At 36.5% G+C, this 21,989-nt stretch overlaps 1 protein-coding gene across 1 annotated transcript in view; it reads right to left on the minus strand.

Annotated features, from left to right (window-relative positions):
* WASHC5 (WASH complex subunit 5) overlaps positions 1–21,989 on the minus strand; it is a 28,412-nt gene continuing 6,423 nt past the window's right edge. The window contains exons 7-29 of the mRNA XM_035319680.1: positions 19,828–19,980; positions 17,325–17,438; positions 16,052–16,223; positions 15,083–15,210; positions 14,294–14,423; positions 13,095–13,207; positions 12,461–12,627; positions 11,755–11,830; positions 10,943–11,053; positions 10,694–10,834; positions 9,153–9,233; positions 8,376–8,477; positions 7,550–7,729; positions 6,723–6,847; positions 6,235–6,397; positions 5,424–5,526; positions 5,258–5,337; positions 4,125–4,228; positions 3,096–3,225; positions 2,909–3,005; positions 2,354–2,507; positions 1,994–2,081; positions 1–424 (exon numbers count right to left, since the gene is read on the minus strand). Of these exons, the coding sequence (XP_035175571.1) occupies positions 368–424; positions 1,994–2,081; positions 2,354–2,507; positions 2,909–3,005; positions 3,096–3,225; positions 4,125–4,228; positions 5,258–5,337; positions 5,424–5,526; positions 6,235–6,397; positions 6,723–6,847; positions 7,550–7,729; positions 8,376–8,477; positions 9,153–9,233; positions 10,694–10,834; positions 10,943–11,053; positions 11,755–11,830; positions 12,461–12,627; positions 13,095–13,207; positions 14,294–14,423; positions 15,083–15,210; positions 16,052–16,223; positions 17,325–17,438; positions 19,828–19,980 (2,769 nt within the window). The 3' untranslated portion in view covers positions 1–367. The remainder of the gene's footprint in view (positions 425–1,993; positions 2,082–2,353; positions 2,508–2,908; positions 3,006–3,095; positions 3,226–4,124; positions 4,229–5,257; positions 5,338–5,423; positions 5,527–6,234; positions 6,398–6,722; positions 6,848–7,549; positions 7,730–8,375; positions 8,478–9,152; positions 9,234–10,693; positions 10,835–10,942; positions 11,054–11,754; positions 11,831–12,460; positions 12,628–13,094; positions 13,208–14,293; positions 14,424–15,082; positions 15,211–16,051; positions 16,224–17,324; positions 17,439–19,827; positions 19,981–21,989) is intronic.

Raw genomic sequence — 21,989 nt, forward strand, 5'->3', positions numbered from 1 at the left:
TTCAGGAGTCCTGGCAAAGAATCCGATAGCTTTATTTCCAATTTCATTGCTCATTTGTGATACAAAAATCCAACTTCCACAAATAATTATTCAGAACAAAAAACTAAATGATTTATACATAAACAATTACATACAGCATTTATTATGTGCAGTACAAAATGTACACAGTTTAGATGAGATATGGTTTGTATTTCATGCCAAGATTTAAACAAGTGTTAATGATATAGACTTGTGCTGATGGTTATATTTTGTAGTGACAGTTGTAGGTATTGCCTCAAAGCACAGAAAAGATACAGCTCTGAAAAGCTTGGCCCATCCTCAGTTCCTTATTTCAGGCTTGGGGAAGAGCCTTGGTCTTTCTCCATTTTCACAGAACAGTTCTGAATTCATCAAAAATGAAGCTAGGCACATGTGCTTCAACGACCTGGAGTAAAGAGGAAGTCAGTCACGTATTTTTTCTTCATTATTAACTTGTATGCTCTGCTCACCAATTAACACAGCACATCTAATCTATCAATCAAGCATACAATACTATTGACCTGAACAAGGCAGGAACATGGTGTCAGCCATGTGAAGCTAGCTCAGGGCTCTAAGAAGTTGTTGGGACCAGAGCTACTGTGCAAGACTGGAAGAACACTGACACTTCTCTGCTGTTTCCCCACGTAGCACCAGGCTGAAGTGGAAGCTGGCACAAGTACCAGATACATCAGCTGAAAGACCAACGTGGGGACTTCCTGCTACATTGCACTGTGGGCTGGGAACGAGGGTGAAGCTGGAAAAATCTCTTGTAGTCTTAAGTATTATCTAGGAAATATAAAATAACTTATTCATGAATCATCTTTTCTTAACTGTGGTACAGACTATAGTACTAGAATTATGACTTATTTTTAATACCATGTATAAATATTATCTTCAAAAGGAGTTAAATCACATTTAATCCTCAAACAAAGTCTCTCTACAAGCACAGAAGTCCAGAACTTCCTTTGCATGTGAAATACAGAAGCTGCCTAGGAAGCCCTGCTTCTTTGGAACGAAGGGAAGGAAAGGAAATCAAGGACTGGAGATTTAGACTTTCTAAATAGCATTTAGCCCTGGATTTAGAATACTGATAAGCTTGTTATTATTTAATTCCGTGATATCTCAGAACTTTTGTTGTATCACTCCCTTTCCCAAAAGCCCTCCAGCAATAGACACTAAGATTAAATGGAAACAGGCTACTTTTGAAGTACATGCAAAACTGAAATCCTTCTTGTATTTTCTATTCTGTCCGCATTTTCTAGAAAAAAATATTTTTTTTTTTCCAAAGACACTGTGATTAATATGAAAATAGTTACACAAAGTACACAAGTAACACAAGCTTTAAGTTGTACACAGTAGAAGAATCTGTTTTGACCCTTTCATATCAAGTAACAGATTTCTCATCCACATTTCAGTTTGGTGATCTTTTACAGATCATCTGAAAAGGGTAAATACTGCTTTTTGGACATACTTAGCAAGTCCATTATTTTGCATATTTATTTAGAAATGATGCCATATTCTAGAGTAGGCACACGTGATCAAACTGCTGGTATGCAGCTGCAGTGTAAACCAAGATTTAGCTCCTCAGAGCAGGACTCCAGACAGAAAAGAATGTATACAAGTCTCTCTCCAAACAGAAACAGCACTTATTATTTAGAAGACCTGATTACATTTTTTTTTTTGTGCTTTTTTTTTTTTTTTTTTGCATTTAAGAACATAACTGTAAGGAACAATGGGGGGAAATAATTTACAGTGAGTAGCGGTTAAATAGTCTGAAAATAATCCAGACAGATGCAAGCTAGTATAGGGAAGTGTTGTATCAATGGTTTCCGCAACAGTTAATGTCACATAAAGAAAAGTCTCGTTATTTTAAGTTCTCTTTCAGACACTCTCTTAGGATCTAGAGATGTATTTAAGTCCAGAGGGGCCAGCACTCCCCAGTGCTGTCTACAGAAGACACAGAATTCTCTCTTACCTTTCTTGGTAGTTTTGTGTAGCGAATGTAATCTTCCAGGAACATCAGGGCAGCCACTACATCAGCAGGCATTTCTGGTATCTTCTGGCTAATATTAAGCAATCATGAAGACCACAGACTTACTAGCTGGTCAGTTATTTGCATAACATTGTATGAAAATCCCAGTGTTCAAAAAATGATTTTTCCACTATGTACCGTGTGGTTCAATTACAAGGAGAGAAACATTTTAACTTACACTTAAGTCAAATAATATTATGTCAAATATACTTTACTAAAACCAAAAACAAAACAAAAAACTGGAAAAGCAGTAGTAAAAATACTGAAATACTTTGCAAGTAAGTAAAAAGTGAAACATGGTACCTTGTGCACTGCTCCATCGCTGAACGAATAAACTGACCGATGAGAGTCAGAAATTGTTCTGTGTATCTTGAGTGAAACTGTTTCAACAAGGTAAGGAGTCCCAGCACTAGAGGAAGCCAGTCAATTTGATCAGCTGGCCGTTTGCACACCACTCCTGCACAGGAAAAAAAAAAAGAAAAAAAGAAAAAACAAGAAAAAACAACACGTTTATAGAACAATGTATTTGTGGCAGATACAAATATATATAATACATTTTCATGAGGCTTTCTGCTGTCCTTCCCATTCTGCTTGCCCACAAATAGAAAACAAAAAACAATGTAGCAACTGTATTTCTTCCACAGCAAATGGCTTAATGATATTAACTATGGCATCAGATGGAATGAGAAAGGGAGAAGTTTGGATTCTGTTTCCTACCCCATTTTATTTTGCTTTAATATTAAAACAAACCTGTCTGGACATGATGGACTAAAGTCAAAAATTGAATGGCTTCAATGCCATTGATTTCACATAGCTTTTCAATAGATTGACACAAAAAATAAGCAACTTATACAATACCTAAATTTTTGTTGTACTGAAGTTTTGGAAACTGTGAAATCAGGAATAGGAAGTTGACAGTGGGAAAATATGGCAGACGTTTTGTTGTGATGTAGATCTGAGGGGAGAAAAAAAAGAGCACAGTTTTTCCACATCTGTGAAAGTGAAAAAGCAAACTTTATACCAAGCACTTAAATGTAAGCCTGACCTTATTTAAAGGGTTGTGAATGCCAGCTGCTTCCAGATAAGCTGTGATTTCATACAGAAGAGTGTTGTCTTCTTTAGGGTAAGGCAGTGATGGATTCTGATAATGTGCTTCTATATCAGCCAGTATTGCTCTAAAAGGGAAATAAATTATTTACATTAAATACTTATTTGAACTATCCACAAATAAACCTAATGCCATGCCATATACCATATTAATATAAAAGCTTCACGCACAGAAAACCTGTAAATGGTCACTAGCAAGAGTAAACAACATTTTGTGAAATATCTTCTGGAAAGATCATTTTTGTTTCAAAATCAGCTTTCATTGTTCTTATTTCTCATCCAAATATGAATTCAAGCCAAGGTAAAAGCAAATGCAATTAAAAACCTGTGCTGTCCACTAATACGTTCATACAATTACTAGCTGAGTTATTCATACTAGCAGAGCTATTACACTGACTCTGTGGCGTGACTGACATCCTGAAGGGACTAGATGCCCTCCAGAAGGATCTTGACAGGCTCAAGAGGTGGCCCCAGTGAACCTATGAAGTTCAACAAGACCAAGTGCAAGGTCCTGCATGTGGGTCAGGGCAATCCCAAGCCCAAATACAGGCTGGGTGGGGAATAGATTCAGAACAGCCCTCAGGAAAAGGATATGGGGATGTTGGTGGATGAGAAATGCAATGTGAGCCAGCAATGTGCACTTGCAGCCCTGAAAGTCAACTGTATCCCGGGCTGCATCAAAAGAAGCATGGCCAGCAGGTCGAAGGAGGTGATTCACCCCCTTCTACTCCACTATCGTGAACTGGGTGATCTTTAAGGTCCCTTCCAACCCAAGCCATTCTATGATGGTTCTACGATTCTATTCTATTTATTTTTAACCAGTTTTTGTTGGGTTAAAATTCAAATAACCATCAACAAGAACAAAATCCCAATCAGACTGCATATTTTGTCATTGTTTATCTGACAACAATCTGAATAACTACATCACAGTAATGCATGCAGCTCTTTAGCACGTTTTGCTTCTTACTTATTGAGATTTTCCAATGCAGCCGCCAAATGCTTGGAGTCAAACCTGCAGGAATAATTTAACTCGTTGGTAATCTGCCGTCTTAAAATCTGCATCTGACCAACCTATTTGTGCAAACAAACAAACAAAGTGGTGTTATATTGAATGCAATGGGGAAAGAAGAAAGACAAATTAAGGAAAAACTTAGAGTAACAACAATTAATATTTAAATAGATTACATAAAGTCCTCATTACAACTAACAGCCTTCGTAGGGCTGCCCAAAGTAGGGACATGCACTGTGGTTGGAGCTACTCTCTCATTTTAGTAAGAGAGCACTGGTTCAGACTGCCCAAAATCAGAACTGACAGACCCCAACTGTGCAAAAGGGGAGGAACAGTCACAGCGCTCAAGATTTTTATGCAGTTCATGACAGCAAATACAGGCAGTGCGAAGAGAGCACTAAAAAGGTACCAGAAACAGAAACCCAGTTACTTGCTTGTTTTTCACTGGGAAGTGAAGATGCTTTTCCCCATCTCTCCCTAGACCACTAGGTCAGCAATGGCAGGGATTAAACAAGAACAGGGGATCATGGAGAAGCTTATTGCTGTCAACTTTCTTCCCTTTGTCTGCCCTTTCCTCTTCTCTTCAATAGCATCAGCAAACATTCACAGGGTCTTGTAAAATGGCTACAAAGTATCATTACAAATGCAAGGCAAACAGACGTGTTAATGGCACAGTTTTTAAATTTCTGGCATATCAGACAGCCTTCTGTGCGAAGGAGGCAAGCTCAGGACACGCTACTGCTCAAAACTTCAGCCTTAGGTACACAACTGTTCACCTGACACTGTGAGGAGTGTCAGAGCTCCTGATACTGAGCGCTGCCTCACTCTTCCCAGATCAGAACTCTAATGGTGTACTCAGTTTGGGTGAATTATTGGATTTTACATATGTATTCCAGTGCTAAGCACCTTGTGGAGTTCAAGCTGTGCATATAGTTGAAGCTCAAGAGCTCTCAAAAATCCAGTTGTGCTTCATTTGTAATGTTGCAGAGTTCTATGTAAACATTACACAACACTGTAAAATAAGCAGACTGAAGTATATAACCAAAGTGCTTAGAGCAGATTCTGTATATCACTAAATAACATAAGCCTACCTTCATTATGGAGTCCAAATATGCTGTCCAGATCTTCTGAGTTTTTGCAATTGCTGCAGAATAAATCTTGTTTGAGTTTGCTGAGAAAAGAAGAAGGGTGAGGCATAAATAAATGCAAATGTGCTAAGACAACAGCTTTCTTCCATCTTAACCAGAAAGCACTTACCTATAATTCCTTTGAGAGGACTGACAGCATTCATAAGTGCTTTTAAGGTATCCTGTACTGTCCTGTCTCGTAATATGTTTTTCTGAAACATGCTGAGGAAATTCTAAATAAAAGAAGGAAAAGTAAAATCCTCACGCATGCATGCTATGCTTAATCTTGGTGGTACAACAGCCACATTTTCAACAGCAGTCTTTTGTTGCTAGAGGAGAAGCAAGGAAAGACTATTTCCAGAGATGAAGAGTTGAGAAATATGTAGTTAACCTTTTTGTTTGTCTGACTTACACTAATCAGTGCTAGGACAATTAGCAGATTCATCTCCTCAATACACATACCCACTGTAGCCAACAATGTATTCAATTCACAAGGAAAAACTGTTCATCAATATTTGATTTTCTTTAAAATCTTTATCCAGACCAGATTTTTCAAAGAAACAAAAAAACTTGCTTACACTCCTAGGTATTATGGAAAGGTGTCATTGCATAGAATCGACACTTCATTCACATCATAGTAGACACAAACAATCCAATTTTTCACTGATATCTAGACATAAAAAACAAAAGCTGACCTAAAGTCGTACACCTCCGAGAGGCATCGTCTAACACATAACCTACTAGCTCAATTTACTCAAGAGCAACAAATCCAATAATTTTATCTGCAACTCAGATTTTACCTTTGGGTTTGAAAGCACATTTTTCAAATGCTTTTGATTTGAATTTGCCATTTCAAAAGTTAATGGGATTTTTATTTCACTAGAAAAGTTATGAAGCAATAAAAGCAACATGATCTTGAGAAACTTAAGTTCAAAAGTTACCTGCAGCTCCTTTACAATCATGAAACACAACAGCCTGTCTAAACCGTTGAGACCAAAGGTACCTAAAGTGTCTTGGATCTCTGAGAAAAGGCGACTATTGGTTACTTCCTGATGAGTTTTGATATCATACCAGGTGTTCATTTGGTCAATATAACACGTGATTCTAAGGAAAAATTAAACAAAGAAATAACATATTTCAGAATAAGCTGCAGACGGTTTTTGTGATAAGAGTAATGAGTCATCTTATCCTGGAAGACATTAGAAAGTCTCTCTGCAAGGGCTCAGGCACAGTTTTGCTTCATATATTAAAGCTGGAGTTTTCTAAACTAATATTTAAAATATACAGGGCAGATCGGGTAAGACTGGTTTTAGGTAAAGATGATGATATGACAATTGAAGAAAAGTTATATATTTCATTTGCATATAGCGGTATTGAATCCATTGAATGCATGGAGCTAGTAATATGGCTTGTGATGTACAGTACTTACTTTGGGTCTGTGATCCTCAGGATTTCTCTACAAAGCCGACCAATAAATGTTACAGACTCATCTACAGGTGTGAATTTTGGTATAGGAATATGAGTAGATTGGTATATGCTTTGCCAGTCTTGAATCTGAAAAATAAGTATTAGAGTGTTTGCAGTTTAGTTTTAGCATCGCACATTTTTAATCTGCCCTACAAATTCTAATGATTTTGTTTAACTTAAAGGAGTACAGAGTAAAACAATATAGTAAATTATACAAAAGAGAGTACTAAAAAAAATGTAAAAAAGCAGAGAAGAACAGGTCATATGATAAAGGGCAAGCAAAATCTAAGCAAAACCTAAGTACCCCCACTCCTGCTCATAATTACATCAGTTCCTTTCTGCAGGAAAGCTGTCTACCATTTTGTTTCCCAAATGTAAATGTATTGCTTCCACCGCTTGGGAAATATCACAAAAAGAGCTGCTAACTACTGCAGTCTTTCAGCCTGCACACAGACAGCTAACTGTAGATATAGAGAAGACTACTGGGATTCATTATTTTCTGTTTTCTTTGAGAAAAAGAGAAAGGATATTGCTTACTGGCAAGAGATATTAAAATATTTTGGCTGGGGTTCTTTGCTCTTAGGTACAAGCAATGCAAGGGGGATGCTGAAGTCATTCAGAAAAAGCTGGGGCCAGATGTTTTTCACAACAGATAACAGAATTAGTTGAAGACACAACTGTACGGACCGTGCATGATGCATTCCATGTGTTCCATCACTTAGAAGCTCAAACACCCCAATTTAAAAGCATTTATCATCTTTTTTGTTCATTTTTGATTTTGACCAGCACCTTTGTTCTTAAGAAGTTGTTGCACTCCTGTTCCACATTGTAGTTAATAATACGAGACACTTCTTCTTGCCAAATTTTTAAACCATATATGTTGACATAATCCTGGATATATTCAAACGATCGATGGAATCCATCCATTGTTGCTGCCATTTCTTTCAATTTGGGCATCAATTCACTTGGCTACAGAGGGGAAGAAAGAAAAAGAAAAACAGAACTGTAAGCAGGTAGAATAAAAAGAAAATGTATAGGCTTCTAAATGCCTTTTTACACAACAATCTCTCCAGGATTTCACTATATTCCATACAGAACTAAAAAAACACTGGGAGATGCATTACTGGTTGTTTAATATCTTAAGTGATTCTTTTTATAAAATATTTTTTTCGTCCTGTTTCTAATTTTTCTTCTAGGCTTCAGTAATACTGTTGATTGATCTGGGAGGGAGGTTTAACAATCTGGACAGAAACAAAACAAAGAGTCATAATCCTTATTCTTCTTTTTCCTTTTGTTTTTAACCTGACTTGTATAGATATCATGTGTTGCCAGGAATCGTCGCAAAGACGACTAACTATGAACTCAGTATTCATAGGACACTTGGAACAGAACAGAAATAGGTTTTTGAATTCTGTGCACTCTTACCAGCTTATAAACTTGCAATATCAAGTAAGGCATTTCAACTAACGTTTAATAAGTTCAAAAGTGTACTTTGTTATACAAAGGAAATCTGTACAGAAAATTAAGTATTATTTTCTAGGAAGTAGTACAATAAAAGAGGTGTCAGCACAACTGAGATCCATAAAAAATCAAATCAAATCAAGCTGTTACACACCTTGGCTCTAGGATTAAAGATGAGTCCCTTGTGAAGAGCTAGAGCTACTCGTTTTACTAGCTCCTTCCTTATTCCATCCTCTAGTAACTGTTTTGGGTCCACCTAAGTAGAAGAAACATTTTTTTTTCCTGAAAATTGGAAATGCATCAAAAATATGAAAAGATTTCAGGTTTCCCAAGAAGTACATTAAATACTTATTTTCTGATAGGAAAGCAGGGCTAACACACCGACTCTCCTACCAGTTGTTTGTCCAGAAGATAAATATTTATATGCTTCTACTAGATAATAAATCATTCCTTTAAGTTGAATGGCAAAGGTCTGTTCCCATATTCAAGCCTTGTTAATGATCCATTAAGAATGTTGTACAATTATAAAAAGCCAGAATACATTAATAAGTATATGTTGCTTCAAGAATGCTTCCTTCTGAAGTCGTGAAATAGGAATCTTAATGTAGGTAGAGCAGCCTTTGCCACTGGAAGAAACAGCTCTTCAGAATCTCATTCAAACACAGTCATTTTTCTAATAGAAAACAAAACAAAACAAAACGTGTCAATTAAGGTTGAAGAACCTATGCACAATGAGAACTGTGTGTTCTTAATGGCCTTAAATAACACAGTTCCGACCTGGATGCCATATCAGGCACTCCTGTTTGAAAATTAGTATGCAAGCTCATTTTTTTCTTGTCTCTTTGTCTTCTAGGTCTTGCTTAATGTGCTGAAATATCTGTGCTTAAGTGCTAATTGCCAGCAAATGACTACTGAAATAATGGAACGTTACCTTGATGATACCAACTAAAGTAGTTTTCATCATGAGGATACCTTCAGTGAAAATTGAAATTGCGTGGGTTAGCTTGGCAACCTTTAATAGAAAAAGAGGATACAATTTATTCAAGTGATTCAACAGATTCAGATAATCAAGCTAGAAAGATAAACATCTTCGCCAGTGGTAGCTTCCTGTTGCAGAATAATGCACTGATGTACTTTCAGTTTAAATCTTGTTCTAAGCTTACTTATATAGTACAATAATAATCTATCTTCTGATTAGATTGATATAGATATGTTACCAGCAGGAAAGAATAATACTTCCCAGCAGCTTTACAAAGATGATGAGAGAAAAGACCTGGCTCCCTATATCACATGGCTACAAAATATCATGGACAAAACTGCACATTAGTAGCTTTGAGCAGGCAAGGGGCAGGGCTTGAAGTAGTTACTCTGCAACAAAGCCTGCTGCTAGCAATGAGACCACTTCATTATTTCCACTGACAAAATATAGAAGCACATTCACTTAGTATTAAATTATTAGATAGGCATCCTTATGCTCAGAGTTCAGACAAGCCAGTCTTTTGTCTTTAAGACATTTACAATAGAGAATAGAAACAACACAGTTCAGACTTGCAGCTCCACAGAAATCACAAGTGAGAAGTTCTTATGTATGGTGAGTAGTTGCCCTTCTTCCTCAAAATTAAAGGGAAGTTCCTGAATACTGCCTCTCTGTCCCTGCCCCCAACTCATTCCCAAATAAGCTATCAAAGTTTACAAAGTTTAATGGGGAAGTCCAAGCCTAGTATACAGCTCTGAATGTCAGCTTTATTAGAGATCACACCTGTTTGTTTAAAACTCGTAACACTTTGGCAAAAACTGGTGAAAAAAGATGGCATTCTTACTCTGGTATTTGGGGAACTAAAGTATATATTATTTGAGGGGAAAAAATTACAGGTCTACTCATTATTTTTGCTCCTCAACCTTCTATTAAAATAAAACCAACATTTTTTTTTAATGTTTGCTCACACTTCCAGGTTGGTAACAGTGCAGAAGACACCCCACAGACAGAAATTTCAACAAGCAATACCAGTTTCTTCATCTGATCAAATCAACATGCCCCCATCTTCTCGTCACATTTGAAGACAGCAAAAGGCTTAACACTGCTGGGTTATTCAGGCTTTAACTTTCTCCTTCTCCTGGAACAAGCATTCCAAATATGACAGCTTAATTTCAGACTTGCAGTTTAGTGTCACTCCCATCACCACCTAAATAAATCCACAATCTCTACACTCATTTATAAATATTTAATTTTCCCCTCCTTTTCTGCAAGAGCAAAAGTTGGACTTTTACAAACAGAAGAGAAGTTACTCATCTATCTTCAGGAAACCTAAGGTATTCTTGTTGTAACAGGAGTCAGTTTTAATTTTTACTCAGTCAACAAACCCAACTTCACTGTTAAGGTGTTAACTCTGTGGAGCTGTACCTATTTAAACTTAGGCTGAAGTTGGCTGTACTTAAGACATGCTTTTTAAGAATTCCCTATTTTAACTGCACCTCGTATCGTGGTCCGAGCTGAGCATAATCTCGTAGCTTATCCTTATCAAGGCGAGTGGGCACTTCAATAATATCGTGAGTCTGAAGCTTTATAATTTTGAGAAGAGAAGTAAACATGCTTTCTGGAATTATCTGTAGAACCTTTGTGAAAAGAGCAATGAGACAAAAAAAAGTCAGTACACAAAAAAAATCATCAACTGAGGAAAGGTAATTATGGAATGAGACAATTATGTCTCTTCAGATGCCTACCTTTCTTACATAGGAAACCAACTCGCCAGAATAATACTGTGATACGCTGAGAAGATCAGGACTGTTGGCTTGATTGATACGAAGAAGTGGCAAGTCAAGAGCAGAAGCAAGCTAGAAACAAATTCAACATTTTAACTTCACCTCTGTTTTCCTAATATAAATTAAACGCCTAAACTTTCTTCTTCAGGCTCTTGAACTATAACTTGAAGTACTACATTCTTCCTAAACAGCAGTGCTACAACATCAGATTTGCCAATAAAAAAAGTAAAATCAGAAAAGTTCAGCAGTCTATAATGCTACATTCCCTGCATTCATTTTCCCTAATCTTATCCGTTATGTGAGGTATTTTCCTGCTGTAATTTTACCCTTCCCTCTCCACGCTATTTCCCATTCATGTTTCTACAGTAAATATGTTCATCAGATGCCACATCTTCATCGTGGCAGAAAAAGGGCACAGCCAACCTATCTTTTGTAATTCCTTCAGTCTCCTCTGATACATATGCAGAGAATTCACTCTTTGGGTGTGATGTCTCCAGCAAGTAACTGTAATGAGCAGAGCCTGGATGACAGGACTAATTTGCCTAATGGTGGCAATGTTAACTGGTTGTATAGACAAACATACATAACTGAATTTTATTTTCTTTAAAACTAACCTGGAGTTAATGTAATAATTTAATTCTAAAAAACCTGGATATAGAAAATGTTGGTAAAATAAAGTTTTGAATCAATTGTGACTTCACAGCCTTAAGGTCTATTTAACAAATGTTCTGGTTAGCAAGTGTTAAAGTACCTTCATTTTCTTACATACTTACCTTTAGAAAAGTAGCTCTGAGTTTAGTTACCATGGATGGACTGACTCTTATGCTTTCCTGCATAATAGATGTAAAACTGGGGTAGGAAAGAAAGAAAACAAATCAGCTCTTTCCCCTGAAACTTATTTTCAGCTCTTAATTCACATGTCACTAGCAGCAGTGTAATCCAGAAATGGCACAGGAGATCTGTGAAACTTCACTAAAGGAGAATTTTGGTCTGAAGAGCTACTGACTAGAAAAAACTCTATGATAAAGGGGGAGATGGAGCAAAAGAAGAAGGCATCAGTAACAGTCAAACTAGTGGAGCAGCAGCTTAGCAAAATCACACCATGGAAAAGACTTTCTGTAACATTTCAATTTGTCTGGCTTTGGTTGAAATGAGAACTCTGGTATCTTGGAGAACACTTAACTATAGTAAAGGGTGGAGATAGAAACTTAACAAAATTGTTTTAGTTGGAACAGGGTACAAACTAAAAAAGTTATGGCATTACTTAGCCTGCAGCTAACAACATGCCAAGGATAGCTGTTAATTCTTATTCAAGTTGGTAAGAGCTAAATATACTCAACAACTCATAGACTACTTTAATTTGGAAGTGTCCTACAGAGCTTATCAAGTCCAGCAGTGTTATAAAAAACATTTACTCATGTTATTTCCTAAAAGTTTCACTAATGACGACTTAGAAGAAAAAAACTCATGCTAGGATACCTGTCAATTAATTGCCAAGCGTAAGAAAGATCACCAACTATCTGCATGGTGATCAAGACCTCTTCTTTAATGTTGATAGTTCGGATCATCTGATGAAGAAATCTGCGGGTGTCAGCCAGAAACTGGCAAACTTGCAGATTATTTTCCAGCTGGTGAAACTCTTGGACCTGTATTTAAAAACAAAATCAAACAAAAAAATTCCCTTTTTGTATGTTCATCTTTAAAGACAACAAAATTAATAAAATCAGTAAACTGATCTCTCTCTTCAGGGCTATGATACAGTAAGACACTTAACAAATCCTGGCCTACTTTTTTATTTTACCTTCCAAATTACCCTCTCTAGCTTCAAGTAAATTTATTTTCAGAATTTTTAACAAAATAGTAAGTTATGTTGACACGTAATGTTTAATACTGAATTCATTTCTCCAGAAAATCTTACTAATCAGTTGATTACACTCTACACTGTAGGTGGCATGATTTTTCATGCAGTATTCCTTATTTTACAATTATTAGGTCTACAGGCAAGTCCTGATGACCGTATATGCAAGACTGGAGGATCTACAGATTTAACCTATTGTTAAAATGAAGATTTGTCTTGTAATTCATCACTTATCTCAAAAATTCTTTTCCATACCTCCTCCAGTGCCTGTATGAGCTGTACAGTTTTTCTGCCTGCTGCAGTGGAATCATCGTAGTTGAGAGACATGATTTGCTTGGAGATTTCTCTGAACCAAGCCTGAAGATTTTCTACGTAAGAACAAGAAAAAATTAATCAAATCTTTGCAAGGGCACTAAGCAATAAAGACACCAGGAATTTGCTAGACAATAAGAAGAACAAAAATATTCAGCATTACATATACAGGGCATTATTGACAATGTTTTCTAGCCTTTCCAGACACAGACTTTTAAAGGAGTGAATGCTTAAGTAAGTGTCACACAGAACATTAATAAACAATTATCAAAACAAAATGGCATAATAAAACCTATACAAAGAAGATAAAGCCCTTTAAATTATGAATTTGTGTTTTATGAGTGGTTTTACAATGTCATTTATCTTGGCAGCTGCATTTTCTGTGTTTTAGCTAGAAGTCTGCTGACATCAAGATGATAGAGGGGAAAAATTCAGTAAGGGAAGTCTGTTTTTATATGGAAAAAAGTGATAAAATTGTCTTAATTCTAAATTTAGCTATTTTGGAACAATCACTAAGACTGCCCTTACGCTGACATTATGATTTTGATCAAGTGAGACAATGATCTAAAATTCTCATTCTTACATCAACTCAGGGGAAAAAAAAAAAAGAGGTTCCACAGAGCAAGAAATTTAGAAATACAGATTCATGCTTTTAAGTCATTTCCTTGGAGGATCTCAAAGATTCAGTGCAGAAGAGAAGTAAAAGAAGCTTTGAAAAAATGCTGATGCAACAAATGCAGGTCATGACTAGGAAAAGAATAAAAGGAGACCTTAAAGCAACCCCATACTTAATAGATATGGTTTTCCCACTCCTTTATATATAGGACACAGTAATGTCAACTCCATTACACATGGAAAAGTAAAATGGCACTTTGTTACCTTACCTAGCATCTCTACACAAAACATTAAGAAAAAATATTTTAAAATATGCCATCTAAACATTAGGTACCTAAACATGGCTTACATTTGGAATATATGCTTTAAACCTAAGTAAGACAGCATGTAAGAGATGTCTGTAGCAGCTGAAGGACATGAGTTTTTCATTATCATCAGTATTAGCCTCATGAATTTTCTTTCAGTATTCATTTAGAAGTAAAAAAGAAAATTATTTTTCCCCCGTCAGTTTAATTTTTAGTAATTACCATTTTTCTCTACTCTTGTAAGAGGTTTAACTCCGGAGAAGACATCAGCGAGTTCAGTCATCCTTTCAGACCCCTCTTTTTTATAGTTCTCCCATTTTGTTTGTTTTTCTGACAGCATCTGTTTGAACATCTATTGAAAACAAAGCATTTGGTATATGAAACTGGCAAGAAGGCAAACTACAATAAGTGAAATGAAATATTGAAAACAGGTGGAACTGACTTACAGGGAATACTAAACAACTTCAAGACTTCACCAGAACATGAAATACAAAATTTATAGCACTGAGAAATATTGCCAGTGCGACATACATATGTTGATAGAAATTAACTGAATTAAAATATACACATGACAGATATTGTTGGCTTTTAGTCAGTTATAGAATTATCCAGTAACTTTTTTAGCTTAGAGATGCTAGAAGACTGATCTAATTTTGAGTCATCTCAGCCTATACACTGATACTCAATTCAAGAGAGCATGTAATTGAAGTTAAGCATGCTCGTATGTTTTACCAGATTAGTACCACAGAATTAATGGGGAGTGTTTTTACAGATGGCATAAATTTATATAGAGATGTAAGAGTTTTCCTAGCAGCTTATCCTCAACATACATGGGCTTTCTTCTTTGTTTTAAAGAAAGCCTGGGAAAGAGATGTATGGGAGGATAAAAAGTTATGCAGCATTCTCAACAGATTTGAGTGTGCTTATTATCAGGATATTCATGCAAAATCAAGTCTTCAGCTCTGCTCTGCTGTTCAGGGGAAAATGCTGAAGAAAACAGCAGCACGTTACCTCTTTCAAAATGAATTCAAATTGAGCTGTATCCAGAAGAAGCTGGAAAAGGATCTTGGGATTGTACCTTGAGTCTGTTAGAATTTGATCCTTTATCTGGCGGAGACGTTTATTATTTGGATCACAAGCTGAAAATGGAAGGACAACATTTTTCCACTGTTACAGAATTTGGCCAAGCATTTAAATCTTTGTAAATAGACTCTTTAATAGGTTAAAAGCAAAACCAATTTGGTTTGATATGTCAGTCCCCACTTGTTCTCCATTTACATGGGTGTTATCGACCTTCCTTAGGACAGGAATTAATTAAGGTTTCTGGGGTGCTTAAGCTTTATTAAAATTCTTCTGCTAGCTTCTGCAAACTAAGTGTGAATTTAGTCCTTCTGACTGAGAAGCCCAGAGATCAGCATTTCTGAGACTGCTACAGAGAACACGTGGAGGTGCAACAGATGATCTCACGTACCAAGAAGTCCTAAAGACAGCACAGGCATTCAACCAAGGCTATGCCTAAGCAATTAAGTTTACAGATCCAAACTCATGTCAGAGACATTATTAAACAGTTACCAGAATAAAAAACAATAATTAATTACTGAGATATTAAAAAGATGGCTATTGCTTTCATTTTAGTGATGCATGTAATTCTCAGAATGATGCTTCAAATGATAAGGCACAAAAATTAACACTCCCAGACTTATTCTGCAGAGTATTATTCAACAGGATCATGACTTCTCAAAAGTTCTTTTTATACCAGTATATAGCTTGCAAGATTTAAGGAAATGCACGTGTACGTTTCAGCCAAAGATTTTAGGAGACTGTTAATAAAAAAAGAGCTCAACAAACTACTGCAAACAGTAAATGAAATTCTGCCGACTTCAACAGTAGCACACAATGAATTTCTCTCAGGACCAAAGATGAAGCACCAGTAGAGCAGGACTGACAACTCTGGAATAAAAATCTGGCACAAAGTCTTACCTGTGTCTGCAGTGTGAAGCATCAACCAGCGGATTGCTACGTTGCAGTCTCGTAGGCAATTCAGCAGCTTGGGAATATTGTCTAGCACCAGCTCTTCCCTTAGACAGCCCTCCTTGAGAAACTGCTGCACCTGAGCGTGCACCCGCTCAGTGACCGAAGCGTACCTGCTTGCCTTAGAATACACAATGCTTGTGTCAGTATAATCCTTGCCTCAAAAGGGACACGTCATGTAAAATGTGGCTGGGGCTTCCTAAAGCTTAAAGGGTATCAGATCAGAAAATTAATATAAAAAACTCACTCTCAGTTCTGGTAGGCAACATAATAAACTGCAGCTACATAACAACGAATGTAAAGTATATTTCAGGATCTTTGCTCTACACTTGCGAGCTCCATACATATTCACTTAAATACTTGCTAGAAATCATTCCTAAAAACGGTGATAATAAGAAAGAACAAAACTAAATGTACTTGAGAACGGGATATACTTGTTATGAATTACGTGCCAGTAATTCATACTTAGCAAACTCTTTCCCTGAAGACTAACAAGAAATGTCCGCTCATATTCCCTAAGTTTAGAAGACAACGCATAACATGGTTCTTCTAATCAGACACTTCTGTGTGGTGTTCTTTTCTGAGCAGTTGGTTCAAACTCTAAGGAGGCATTTGAACAATCATCAGTCCAGAAAAATCCCCCAATTATTGTCTGGTTTTACAAACAGGCCAGTATTACTCACTGTTTTTTAGGCATAGAAAAATAATTTCATATAAAACAACAACTACATTGCATTATACAATGTTAAGGTATCATTCTTTTAAATCATGTGTTTTTTTTCCAGATTATTGTTTAGATAATCTGGGAGGCACGACGTACAACTCTTTGGCTGAGTACCACATTATAAAAATGAACGTATAACTTCTAAACCTGTTACCTATGGAAGGCCAAACACCACAGTCAGCTTAAGGTATGCCATACTGAACAAGATGGTGTTGAACGCCAGCATTTATTTTGTCAAGCTGTGACCCAGGAACTTTTAGGGAAAATGGAATCTTCTAGCCTCTTTTTCCACAAGAGGAAGTGAAATAAACAATGACAGGCATAGAAGAGTTCGAGACCTTGAAGTATTTTAAACTCAGTTTCACACAAAGGTTACATACTCCAAGTATTGTACTTGAATACAATTCAAACTGTACACTAGAGAAGAAAAATATAGATATTTGAGATAGCCACACAGCCTGAAATCTTGCTAAAAATATTGAACTCTGTCCTACATACCTGCTCTTTGACATTCGAAATATCCAGTGTGTAGTTGAGGGCAGTTTTAGCAGCTTTGTAGGGCTCCCATGCTTCTGCTAGATTTACAGTGATTCCCATGTAAATACTAATAACCTAAGCAGAAAACGAGGCTGTGTTTACAATTTTATTAAGACAACAATTTTTATTTAGCAACATGAGTAAAGAATGATACGTTGCAGGTATGAATAGGAGATAAGTAAACTTTTTTGATATCTGTATTCTTTGTTCCAGAGTAAGAAGGAATTACATGAAACACAGTTAATTAGTTAATTGAAGCTTAGTCAGTTCTGAAAACAAGCTGACAGATTTTTCAATCACCGTGTGTGATCCTTGGTCTCTATTCCACACTACTGCTCATGAACTTATGACTTCCTTTTCATTTCCATGTTCTTGTGCACAAGGCTGAAAAAAGTCAAGACTGACTGGGGAACTGACTATGAGAGAGAAAAAAAAAACAACAAAAAAAAAACAACAAAAAAAAAACATCTAAATGAATCCTACTCCAGGAATGCCCAAAGTGCCAAACAGAAATGTAATGTGTCTTCCATCACAAACAGAAGGAAGCTACGATTCCACTCTGTGATTTTTAAGGAATAAAGAGAAATGGTTTTCAGACCCCAAGGTCAAGTTTAAATGTGATTAAAAATACTGAAATGTGGTTGCCTTGCAAGTGTTTGCAAGATACATGATTAAAAATGGAAGTCTTGGGTGACTGACAGATGAAGGATACACAGAGCTTTGGCATTATCAGCTTCGTCACGCTACTGCTCCAACGTCCGTCCATCCTGGGGTGATCACATCTAAGGGAACACTGTCAACCACAGACCTTTTTGTAAAATGTCAAAAAAGAAGCCAGAAGAGGTAAATGGGACACTGGTCTGCTAATAAGATCCTTCTAATACTGCTGAAATACAGCTCAGTGTTTCCTGCTGTCAGTTCCTTAAAAGGCTACAGTTCCACTGCTAAGACTGATTTGAAACCATTCTGTGTGATGCAGCTAACTTGTCCATACCTGATCACAAGACAGACGTGGCACTAAAGTAAGAATTTGTACAATTACATACAGTGAATAAACATGCTGGCACACTCAGAGATGTAGTGTTGAGTTCTCATTCCTAATACAAGCTTACAGTTTTTCAGGAAAAAAAAAAAAAAAAATCTGACGAGTTGTAATGAGCTTTTTTTAAAATAGGCAGCTACTGCAGTTTCTTCACTCCCTTCTTCACTGTTCCACTCATGGTACAGAGGTATACAGTTTGAAACCAATGGATATACATAAGTGAATTTCTAGTTTCTTTGTGAAGTCTGATTCCCTTTGATATAGACTACTTGAGGACTCTACTGTTACATGCCAGACTACTTCAGTAGCATTTTTGTTGCAGACTAGGGCTTCTAAATCTTAGCACTAAGATGCACAGAAATTCCCTTTGGATCACTGCTTCTTACCAGTCTATACAACTGCACAGTGACGGGCTTTGCTTCTAAGTTATTTGGACAATGGCATGGAATGTGTCCTCAAACAAGTTTTCAAACAACATGTGTGTGGGGGATTTGTTGGAGAGCAAGCCCCCCATACAGAGAGGCCTTGACAAGTCAGTAGAATTCACCAGCAAAACCAGAGGAAGTTCAATAATGTTAAACACAAAGTCCTGTGGCTGGGGACAAAACCAAACCCTTGCAGCAGCACAGGTTGGGAACTGACTGCATACTTAAGAATTCTGCAGAAAAGGACCTCTGTGTCCTGGTGGACAAACTGAACAGGAATCAGACACACAGCCTTACGACAATGAAGACTCATCATACGTTAGACTATGCCAGCCAGACTGTGGCCAGTAGATTGAGGGAAGTGACTATTCCCTCTAGTCAGCCTTCACGAGGTCCCATTTAGAGTAAATTGTCTATGTTTGGTCTCCTTTGCACAAGAGAGACATGGACAAACTGGAGTGAATCAAACGGAATGGTGCTAGGATGGGACCCACAATGGAAGGGAGCTGAGGGAGCTGGCTTTGCTTATGCTAGAGAGGAGAAGGCAAAGGGATCTGACGGCAGTCTTCCACTATCTAAAGGGAAGTTAGAGATACAACAGAGCCAGACTCATTTCAGAGGAGCACAGTGAAAAGCCAAGAGGCAACAGTCATGAGCTACACGGAAAATTCCAGTTGGACAGATGGAAGGAATTCCTCACCATGAGTGATTAAGCCTAGCCACAGGAGCCCTGAGGCTTTAGAATCTTAATTTCAGGTATGTTGAAAACTCTACTGGACAAGACCAGGAGCAACCTGATTTGACTCTGAAGCTAGCCCTGCTTTGAGAAGGTTGGAAGATGCCTATATGCACCTTCTGGCTTTTTTTTTTTTTTATGATTGACTTTACCATGATAGTATCAGAACGTAGATAAGTTAAGCATTTACAATGATAATTCATATTATTCATATTCAGATTATTCATATTATTCACAGCTTTAAAACAAAATTATTTTTACCCAATTGTCCGGAAAGTATTTGTCCACTATCTCTCTCATTTTTGCTTGCTGTGTGTGAAGAATCGAAGGGTCAAAGTACAGAATCACATAGAGCATAGCAGCCTGAGTAGCCAGGGCAGTGCTGCGGTGTTCTGGTAAAGGATATGCAGAAACCTAGGAAAAGGGAACAAAACAAAACAAGAGTATAATATACAGCAACATAAACCACTTGCAAATATCATGAGAACATTAAAAAGTAATATATGCATATTATATAGTATTATATATTATATATAACATATCCTATAGGATATATATTATGTATTCTATCCTGTATATTTTATATAGTTTACTACGAGGTAAAGAGCATATGCACGTAAGTGGGACATGTTTATACATGCAGTGTATTTACCAGATATATTTTACAGAATATAAAAGTTGACTGTGTAGATATCTTCTAATTTTAACAGGCTACCACAGGATATTACTGTGCCATACATGGGTCAAAGGAGGGATGAACCAAAGAGCTTAAGATAGTTTGAAAGGAGCAGAGCTGGAAAAAAGTATTAGATAAGGACTGGGGATGTTGTAGTTCATCTCACATAGAAACAAGGATTCATTTAATAAGAGTAATTTAATAAAAGAGGCAATTAGAATGAAGATAATTTAATTATTCACCAATTTCATGTATGAGCAAGACCAAAAAGATTCAAATTATCAACTGAAATTTCATTTAAAAAGTACATAGGATAATATATTAGAAGACCTCCATACTAACACGAGAGTTGGCATTAAAATCATATTTAATAAGACATAACAATTTGTCCTTAGGAAAACTGTTCCCTGCTTTTATTTAGTAACGTTCTACTTTTATTTAATTTTGTCTAGTTACTTTATAAGGTTAAGATTTTTGACTAGTAAGAAAAATCAGGAGACTTCTGCCAATTGCCACTGAAAATAGCCTGCAAGTATCAAAGGAGGTAACAACATAATGTACTTCAGTAGAACAAGATCTATTCACTTTGGGTTGAACTGAAGTTTTCTACCCTAATACAACTTTCTCTACTACATTAGATAAAGTACATTAATTATAACTATGCTTTGAATAGAAACATTACTGTTTTTCAGTAAGCATTATTAACTATAAGTACTATAAAAATAGAAATCACAAATGTTTATTGCAAAGACAATAAACCAGTAGTATTTTATAAAGAGCAAGTAATTTTGCTATAAAGCATCAGTTCTAAGTAAGGTTTCCAAATTAAGAAGTAATTTACAAGAGTACAACCTCACTTCCTGGTTTCTTACTAGAGACATAAATATGTCATAAAATGGGCTTGCTTTGCAGCTTGCTAAATGCTCTTATTTCTGTTTCATGAACTTTCCAACATGTAAAAAAATTCTGCAGTACCTGGTGAAGCATTTTTCCCCTTTGAATGTCAGTATGTCTGTCCACGGTCTGAAAGCATTTTCAGTAAGGTCCCTACTTTTATATTACTACTCCTACCTACAGATTTAAGCCTTTGCTTGTTTCTTCTATCTTTCATTGATCTTCAAACACTGCTTTTCTGGCATCTACATACTGTTTCAGTCATCCAGGATTCACTAAATGTGTGCCAAAAATTACAGAAAAAAGCTTGTCGTCACTACAGGCCAAACTCTGCTAAAAATAAATCTTTTGTTAAAGCTCTCTCAAAGGAGTCATATTAGAGGAGACTGAGACATTATTCATACTTTGCTTCTTTTGTTTTGTTTTTCCCTTTATTATTTCAATTATCATAGTTCATAACTGTGACATTAGGGTTTCTTTTTAATCAAGCTGTCTAGTAAGGGATGATAAATCTCTTTGTAGTAACTAACTAAAATAACAGCCATCTCTGAGGGGATTAGTTATTAAGAGTGACCAATTATTTAAGATTTAAAGACATTAAAGAAAAAGGGTGGTTTTTTTGTTTGTTTGTTGTTTGTTTGCTTGTTTTTTACTGTGAGGTTAGTCAAACACTGGAATGGATTGCCCAGAGAGCTTCTGCATTCTCCACCCTCTGAAGACATTCAAAGCCCAACTGACATCCTGGGCAATCTGCTCAAGTTGACCCTGCTTGAGCCAGGAGCTCAGACTACACGATTGCAAAAAGTCCTTTCCAACCTCCACAATTTGGTGATTATGTATTTTCTTCTGTGCT

This window comes from Oxyura jamaicensis, chromosome 2 (genome assembly GCF_011077185.1).
Source record: "Oxyura jamaicensis isolate SHBP4307 breed ruddy duck chromosome 2, BPBGC_Ojam_1.0, whole genome shotgun sequence".
Lineage (NCBI taxonomy): Eukaryota > Metazoa > Chordata > Aves > Anseriformes > Anatidae > Oxyura > Oxyura jamaicensis.